We start from the raw sequence: 9458 nt of genomic DNA on the forward strand, positions 1-9458 counted from the left end.
CGTGTACTGCAAAGTGCGAGTTGTTAAATCTAACCGACTGAATATCGCGAGATGATTCTATCCATTAGACGTCGATTGGCATCTATCGACTCGGGATCGACGCGAGATCGATGTGCGAGACGAAGCACAATGATAGTGGAAACTGGATCCTACGACTGAGATGTGTGAGTCAGTGAAGTCTTCCGATGAGAAAACGAGAAGCGAGGTCTCTGCGACACGAACCACGCGCACCAGACTCGCAAGTGCGTTGACCCAGCTTACGGTAACCCAGGCAATTCTCTGCGTCGCGCCGCGCCGCGCCGAGTTGCACCTGCCTCACGCGGAGTTACCGGCATGAGAGGTCGTGCGACTTCCTTCTCTTCTCCTCTCATCTTCTTTTCCATTTCCCAGTTTGCCACTTTATTCGTTCGAAGGGATTCATTTAATTTTCACACGTTTATCTCTCGTTTCATCCTCCTCCATATTCTTTGGATGTCTATGTCTTTGTTTTTGACTAGTACATTGCATGTCTTCACTACACGGTTTTCCACAATCGGCCAGTTCTTTTTGGATTAATTGATGCTTGATCGCAAAGCGCGATCTAGCATACAAATACTGAATATATTCGACGAAATTAAGGGATTGATTTTGTAACTCTTACAATTGTTGATGATATTGCGCAACTTTTTTACTCTATATAATGTCTGAGAATTAGTCCAAATCTACAATAGATGTTTTAAGCCGTAAGAAATTGATCAATTACAATCGATGCGAAGAGTAATGCAAGAAGAATTGACTATAATTCATCAATCTCTTACGGCTTAAGGCTTAAAAATCTATTGTAGATCCGGACAGAATAACGCAAATACATGCAAAGAAATTCTCGTGGTCTTTAAATCTTAATTGAGTAAATATAATATCGTTCATGAAGCAATTAAAAAGGTCACGATCGAGAGAAGTGCGCGCGCGAAATTTCTTGACCTTACTTTCTACAATAGAATGTTTCATTATATACAATAATGCCTCGGATTCGCGTTACTTGATTTATTTTCGCGTGATCACGAGCATCGTTGCTACATGAGAGAACGTATCTTTCTTCATTAACCGACATACTAAATTTTTTAATAATATAGCATCAAGATTTTTTAATAATATAGCATCTTGCTTGACTCGTAGCCCTATTTCTCATTATGTTAATTTTATAAATTGAGCTTTTTCTTATATTATTTTTAATGTTAAATTTTATTCAATTTATTCACAATAGATGAGTCTACTGTCGAATCTGCGAATAGCCATGGCCTTTAAAATTGAACGTTGACTTTGACTCGCGCAAGTTTTGTCGAAATTACATTTCAACTTTTCGTTATTGAATGTATTCTTGTTTCTTATACTTTATACTTATTTTTTTATATCCCCATCCTAAACGGTGGAAGCTCTTGGATTTGGATTGTTAAATAAAATATAATTTTACTATTTTCGAAAGAGGAAGAGAAAGTATTATCAGGAAATGAAATGATACTATGCTCTTTGCAGACTTGGCGCAGATACGAGCGTTGGTCGAATCGACAGGGATGCTGGGTGGATCTACATGCCCATCCTGTGAAATGCCGTTCGACAAGGGCAAAAAGCGTCGTCTGATTGATTCCTGCGGTCATGAACGCTGCTACTCCTGTCTATTTCGCAGCGAAGTCTGTCCACTTTGCCTGCGTGGCTACGAACTCAATGATGACGACGACGACGGGTTGGAAGAACTATCTCTTAGAAACGTTTCCTCGATTCCACTATCCACCTTTGCGCCTACGGATGGTTGGCTCGATGAGTCATCGGCGGTGAATTCCCTCTGCGGCAGCCCCAGGTTACGCACCAAGATCACCACGAGAGCTAATCTGCCGTCGCAAGTTTTACACGTAAGACCTTTTGTCGTCAGGGAAAAATGAAATAACGCGTTAAATTGCTGTTTTTCCTTTTCTTCAATGTATTGTATTCTTAAACGTGCGAAACGATGTTGTACGTTTGTATTATGCCTTTGTAGAAAGAAACAACAAATGCCAGAAGAGGAAGCAATTTTTCCACGTTATTTCCTCATTTATTATACTGGTCGCACAAGTCCACGCAATAGTAATTTCGCACGAACTTGCTCATCTATTTGTTACTTTATTTTCAGCAGCGAGGCGAGGCAGAAAATCTCTCGTTGATAACAGTAGCCAAGAACTTGAAAAGCAAGGCTTCGCCACTTCCAGTTTCTTCTGTTTTTCAAGATCGACAAAAATTTAAAATGTCGCAAAGTATGTAGAAAACAAAACATATAAATCTAGTTCTTGTATCAAAATATAACAAAGATTAAAAATATAAAATTGATACCGTAGGCTGTCCTACGCCACCGAATCAACGAAGAAGATTTTTCCTCAATCCAAAAGTGCTCAGAAGTTCCTTTGCTGCCCAGAAATCTTCGAGACATACGGCATCCTCACCTGAACCGATCATAAATGATAATCCTTCCGCTTTATCAGGTACCTACTTTTTTCTTACTATTAAATCTCTATATATTTGTTTCACTCTTCTCTCAAAGAGAAAATTTCGCGATTCAAGTCGTGTAAAGTATCTTGATAATACCAAAATTGCACGCATACATATAGTTTGGACTTCGTCCATGGAAGGAAAAGCGAGATGGCCCGGTGTTGTATTGGGAAAAATCAAGTCTCTGTGGAGCAGTAGTCAAGGCACGGCTAACGACGGGTTGAATCAACTCATCAATTCGACGAATAGAATTGCAGGCAGGAAGAGTTTTTAAAATTTGATGCTGTATCGCTACGTTTGAGATGCTTAGAATTTGCTAATGAATATAAAGAAATAAAAACTGTCACGCACGCGAGCATAAACTCGCGTCTTTTGTACGACATTCCTTGTACTGAGAAAAAAATAATTCTTTTCCGATAACCTCTCTTTCGTAGTATTTCTTTTTAGAAGCATGATACATAATTTGTAATTATCCTTATAACATCACTAGTTTTTATTTTATTACACGAATTCATTAAAATTGTGCCGAGTCATATTTTTATCCTTTTTTAATAAAAAAAAAACAAATAATTATATTACATCTTTTATAAACGCACCTGCATTTTCTATTATCATTACTGATTTCCAAATTAAATCGGTATTTATTCAAATTTATTAAAACTCGTCCATTTTTAAAATGAGTTTATTGTTAAAGGGTTATAAAATAGATTGAAAACTTCTGAATAAATTAAAATCGGTAAGATATATATGATATATTTCAATGGATGCGCTATTCTTAAAATTCTTTGTTATTTGTATTGTCGATGTTTATGCTTGGATTTAGCATTTGATTTCTCACCTTTTGCAGAGTGTTCAATACGTTGCATTATAAACGATATGTTTAGACGGATAGAATAAAAATTTATCAACATACAATGTTTGCAAGTGCACAATTTGCGTTTGCGACACTGCAACTTTTGATAGTAGTTTACTTCAATTTAAAATAGCGTTTCGATAAACGATAATATATCCGCCTAAACGTGTCTTACAATTAGTAAAGTGTGATTTTCGTTTTGCCCGTGAATTATTTAACTTTTAGATACACCGCACGAAGCACTTTTGCAGTCTCGGTCAGCACTATCTGGATTCATAGATTCTATCCAATCTTTTTATATTTCTATATCGCCTAATTAACTTTTCTCTTTCGCAGACGATGAGGGTGGTTGCGTGAAACCGTTATCTTCGAAAACCAGAAAATCATCACAATCGGATTTGTACATGAGATTGGGTCTGCTATTGGGATCTAATCGAGCAAACGCGAGTGTGGAATCAAGCGCATGTCCTTCGCGAACTCCGGTACAAGGGCATGATAGCTCTGCAGCCTCCTTCAGTAGCCTGACCAGCTTTGAAACGCAGACATTGGCATCAACGAATACGAGCCCAGTGTCAACTTTGACGGGCACGTCGAGTGAAGCGGAAGCTGCGGCGGCACTGCGATGTCCTGTCAAGCCGAAGACTAAGATCAAGGGAAAGACTAAGTCCTGTAGAGATTGCGATAGTGCTGGTAGTCTGGCATCCATTTCTACATCGTTATCCGCATCCACGTCAATGTCCATGTCTATGTCCGTATCAGTATCAGGCCTCTCGAACGGTAGCTCCAGTCCACTCGTGCCTAGAAGACATTCTGTCAACGCCGCACAAGTGGGTCAAACTGACGAGCTCGGCCAATTGAAAAACAGACGATCTTGTGTCCGAAGATCGGGGAGAACCAACACTAAAGGTTCAATTGGATTGGATGCGAAATGTAATATTTATTCTTTATCCGCTCGAATCCAAATATGCAACGCATTCGCGAATACATGTATGATAAAGATCCATATCCTGTTCATTTTAGTACGTTTCATTCAACATCATAGTTCAACGCAGTTAAACTTGAAGCCATTATTCTTCGAGGTGCCTTTATTAGAAGAAGACCCACTTTTCGCAGGACGACAGTGGTTGTTACAAGAATTAGAATCCGTGATCAATGGCTCCAGTCCTGGCATTTTGATTTCCGGATCGCCAGGCACGGGAAAAACTGCACTCGTCTTGCAATTGGTGGAACATAGTTGTTTCGGAAGAAGGAGAGAACAGCCAAGATCTGCGGAAGTGAATGAGGAATGCGACGAAAGAGAGAAACAGAATACTAACGCTACTCTACGAGCTAATATTCGGCATACTAACGAAAAGGTGCGATTACCAGCATTTATTACAACTTCGAAATTTTATAGAAAAGATGCAAATTAGTTATATCGAATTATAGGTGCGCGAATTAGCATCGCACGTTGTGGCTTATCACTTTTGTCAAGCCGACAATAATAGTACCTGCCTAGTCCCAGATTTAATTCACTCGTTAGCGGCACAACTTTGCCAAGCTCCTCAATTGATCTCATATAGGGAATACCTATTGTCCGAACCCCATCTTCAAGGCTCGTTGTCACAAAGGGAATGTACAGTTGACCCAGATCTCGCGCTTTCGAGAGGTATTATTGAACCGCTTTTGACTTTGAAGAAAGCCAATAGATTGCCAGCTTCGAATATGGTAGGTAAACAAAATAGTTACAATGTTTTTTTCACTGATAAGTAAACATATTAACATAAGCTCGATAAATATTATACTACGTCGCAGACATTGTTAGATATATTTTTTTTTCAGGTAATATTGATTGATGCCTTTTGTGAAGCGGAGTATCACAGACCGGACAGAGGTGACACTATAGCTTCTTTCCTAACGAGGCACGCACCTAACATTCCCAGTTGGTTAAAAATCGTTTGCACGGTCAGGACACAGTTGCTGGATTGCGCAAAGCAATTACCATATACAAGAATCTCGTTAGACAAGACTATGAATGATGCGATCAGTAACAGCATCGCGAAGGATTTATCTGATTACGTCGGTTATAGATTAGCGCAAAGTCCTTCTATTCAATCGAATGTAACTGCGTCGGTAAACGGCAAGGCAGAATCATCATGCAGTGCGAATCAGACAAGGTTCTCTTCACATTTGCTCGCTCTAGCCAGAGGTAGTTTTCTCTTTGCTAAGTTGACACTCGATCTTATCGAGAGCGGGCATTTAGTCGCCAAATCTGCGAGTTACAAGGTATGTGCAATCATAATCTTCATCTCTATTTTAACTATAATCGCAATTATATTATCACTGTTCTTATCTTGACGATATTATAAATAGAATAGAATTTATAACAAATTATTTTACTTCTTAGGTATTACCAGTTTCTCTCGCGCAAATTTTTCAATTACATTTTAACTTGAGATTCCCTACGGCAGCATCATTCGACAAAGTACAACCTCTTCTGGCTGTTTGTCTGGCAGCTTTATACCCATTGACTCTACCTGAAATTTTCTATTCCATCAATTCATTAAATATAGATCATTTTATTTCATGGGATGATTTTTTACAGAGATTTAAGGTAAATATGTTAAATAATTTAATATATAGTGCTATAACTGTGAGTGTGTGTGTATGTGTGTGTATGTATGTGTATATGGTTCATAATGGATTATTTTAAAATGAATATAATATGTAATTTTCTAACTCTTTTTTTCTCTCTGTCTTTGTTTTTTTACTGACGGTGCAAAAACAATGTAAGTTGCAAAAAAAATATAATAAATAATTTAATAATGATAATATATATTACAATTTGGATTTATTAAAAATAATTAAACAAATAAATGCGCGAATTATTTTATCTTGAATTGATAAATGTTCTTACATATTACTTGTAGACACATGATTGTTAATATATACATATAATTATATACATATAATTTGACAGTACACAATGTGTTATATAAATGTTATATCAACTCTCGCGTATTCATCAACTTAAATATAATGATATCATTTTTCCTTATTAGATGCTCTCTGGCTTTCTTGTGAAACGCTTGGACAATACATATATGTTTTTCCATCCATCGTTCAGGGAATGGTTGATGAGAAGAGATGAGGGAGAATCAACAAAATTCCTGTGTGACTATAGACTTGGTCATGCAGCAATAGCATTCAGACTATCTCGCTTTCAAGCGCCATTGGATGGTGACAAAGCTTTAGAACTAGGTCACCATGTATTAAAGGCACACGTTTATAGAGGTGTAGCTCCATGCTGGCCTTCACGCGATTTACAAGTATGTTTACAACCAACACAAGATATAGTAATCGAGAATAATGTAGAAGTGTAGCTTAATTGAGCTCCATTAATCCTCAGGCAATTTGGCTGACTTTATCGACCGAATGCATTTCCTCGGCATTGTGCACGCTTCGAAACATTTATAGCCCAAATGTGAAAGTATCACGATTGCTCCTGCTGGCAGGTGCATCACCGAATCACATTACTGAATATTTAGGTAACGCACCGGCTCTTTGCATGTACGCGCATGAAGGTTCCGTCGAGATGGTGTCTCTCCTTCTTGAGTTTGGTGCCGATGTCGAATTGACCAACAGCCAAGGTTGTACCGCGCTATCGCTGGCAGCTGCCCGGGGACATTGTGACGTTGTCAGAAGGTATATAATATATAATATATTGTATATATATAATATATTGTATATATAATATATTGTTCAAATAATGTATATACATATATATTGAACAATGTGATTGTTTATTTATTGTTATATCTATACATTATTAATCTGTACTTAACAGATTGGCCGCTGCTGGAGCCTCATTAGGACATGTAGATATGGCCGGCCAATGTTCTCTGGTGCATGCGGCAAGACACGGAAGATTATCCGTGGTTGGTTATCTTCTTGCTTGCGACTGGATACCAACCAGTGAAAGTAAAGCAGAAAATGGCGTTTTAGAAATAAGTAGAGAAGAAGCCGCCCAGCAAGCCGTTGTCGCGGCTGCATCACAAGGTCATGAAGCGGTTGTAGAGTATCTTTTAGATATGGCAGAGGTGATCATAGATCGTCCCGATACATTGATAGGCGAGACCGCTCTAACAATTTCCGCTGCAAACGGTTCGACTGCGACGGTTTCTGCACTTTTAGCTCGCGGTGCTAATCCTCTAGTTGTAAACACGAAAGGTCTTTCTCCTCTCATGCTCGCCGCCAAGGAGGGACATTGGGGTACCGCTGAACGACTTTTGCAAGGTTCGTTTTTCCCTTTTTAAATATAACTTAAGATCGTGTTCAAATTATTATGGATTCGATTACGTCAATTATGTATAAGAAGTTATATGATTATTACATTATTTTATAGGAAATTTGTCCAGCAGTATTGATACAGTATCGGACGAAACTATATCACTTCTAGAACAACGTGATCTCGCTGGTCGTACTGCTTTAATGTTGGCCGCATGCGAAGGTCACATTAATCTACTTGAGCTATTCCTCGATAAAGGATCAATTTTAAAAACAAAAGACAAGGAGGGACTCACCGCTCTCAGTTGGGCTTGCGTCAGGGGACGCATAACTGCCGTACAAATGTTACTCGATCGCGGTTCTGATATCAATACAAGTGACAACTCTGGTAGAACTCCTTTGGATTTAGCTGCATTCCAGGTAAATCTTTTTCTCGTATGCACAACCCATGTTATCGTGTATTATTTTCGCGATCTAATGTTTATCAAAATATATACAGGGTAATCCAAAGCTAGTACAACTGTTACTTGAGAAGGGAGCCGCGGTGGAACATGTTGATCTCCACGGTATGCGACCTTTAGACCGAGCAATCGGATGTCGCAATATACCAGTCGTTCAATGCTTCTTACGTCGTGGTGCTAAACTCGGTCCCGCTACATGGGCTATGGCAGCGGGAAAACCAGACGTCTTAATAATTCTACTAAATAAACTTTTGGAAGATGGTAATGTTTTATATCGAAAGAATAGGCTGAAAGAAGCATCGCATCGATATGCATATGCTCTTAGAAAATTCCCAACTTCGCCAGAAGAAGATTGCCAAGGACAGGAGCAAAGTCATATGATGCTTCAAACTTTTACACAACTTCATATGAACTTTCTTCTAAATTTGAGCCGATGCAAACGCAAGATGAATGTTAGTAATCTAGGTTTTTAGATGTTTATACATAGGCCTAATTGTTCACAATGACAAATTTATATTACTTTTATGAACAATAACGTGATTCTTTAACAGGAATGTACCGAAGCTATTGAACTCGCTAATGAAGCTCTTAGAATCCGACCCATTTCTTATGAAGCGTTCTACGCTAGAGCTAAAGCGCGCGTAGATCTAGGCATGTTCGAGGATGCTCTATTGGACGTTCAGGAAGCTCTTCAAAACGCACCAATTCACAATAAACAAGATCGTAGAGTGCTTGCAACTTTGAAAGATGAGATTGTCTGTCGAATGAATGATGCTGGGACCAACAAAGAACATGATGATTATATCGCTAAATCTCGTCTTCGGGCATCAGTGAATACTCTTACTGAATTGTAATATTTGATTAGAGAGCAGTCAAATAAATTAAAATTATATCTATTCAATTTAAACATAATAATAATAATGATAATTTACAACAATGTTATTATGAATTTATGACACGAAGGCTAGATTTAGAAAATGGCAACAAACTTTACTCAAGTTTGAATCTTTCTAAAGTAGTTTAACAACTATATCGAAATTCAAGATGCTGATATTAAAAAAAGATGAGCAATGTTAAGAATATAATTATTAAATAATTCGCGCGGTATTAATAAATATTTATAATTCGCTTTTTAATTATTGATGTTTTGCAATGTTTTGATATACGAGCGTGTAATGATTTTTTTATCTATCTTATATATTTATATGTATGTATATATGTATGTATACATATATACAAACATATATACATGTGATCTTTTATTATTCCAGAATATTACAGTAATTGGTTTTAGATCTAACTTAAACTATTTAATTGTGTTCTTATCACACAGTATTTTATATTTTTATAAATGGAATCATAGCACAATACGCATATATATA

At 37.6% G+C, this 9458-nt stretch overlaps 1 protein-coding gene across 1 annotated transcript in view; it reads left to right on the forward strand.

Annotated features, from left to right (window-relative positions):
* LOC108688332 (protein TANC2) overlaps window positions 1-8942 on the forward strand; it is a 16960-nt gene extending 8018 nt beyond the window's left edge. The window contains exons 2-15 of the mRNA XM_018194545.1: window positions 1513-1886; window positions 2147-2264; window positions 2346-2489; window positions 3686-4279; window positions 4370-4704; window positions 4778-5056; window positions 5171-5614; window positions 5736-5942; window positions 6391-6657; window positions 6738-7033; window positions 7176-7624; window positions 7734-8035; window positions 8115-8528; window positions 8628-8942. Coding sequence (XP_018050034.1) covers window positions 1513-1886; window positions 2147-2264; window positions 2346-2489; window positions 3686-4279; window positions 4370-4704; window positions 4778-5056; window positions 5171-5614; window positions 5736-5942; window positions 6391-6657; window positions 6738-7033; window positions 7176-7624; window positions 7734-8035; window positions 8115-8528; window positions 8628-8930 — 4526 coding nt within the window. The 3' untranslated portion in view covers window positions 8931-8942. The remainder of the gene's footprint in view (window positions 1-1512; window positions 1887-2146; window positions 2265-2345; window positions 2490-3685; window positions 4280-4369; window positions 4705-4777; window positions 5057-5170; window positions 5615-5735; window positions 5943-6390; window positions 6658-6737; window positions 7034-7175; window positions 7625-7733; window positions 8036-8114; window positions 8529-8627) is intronic.
* Window positions 8943-9458: the final 516 nt, after the last annotated feature.

Source organism: Atta colombica, unplaced genomic scaffold (assembly GCF_001594045.1).
Source record: "Atta colombica isolate Treedump-2 unplaced genomic scaffold, Acol1.0 scaffold228, whole genome shotgun sequence".
NCBI classification, from domain to species: Eukaryota; Metazoa; Arthropoda; class Insecta; order Hymenoptera; family Formicidae; genus Atta; species Atta colombica.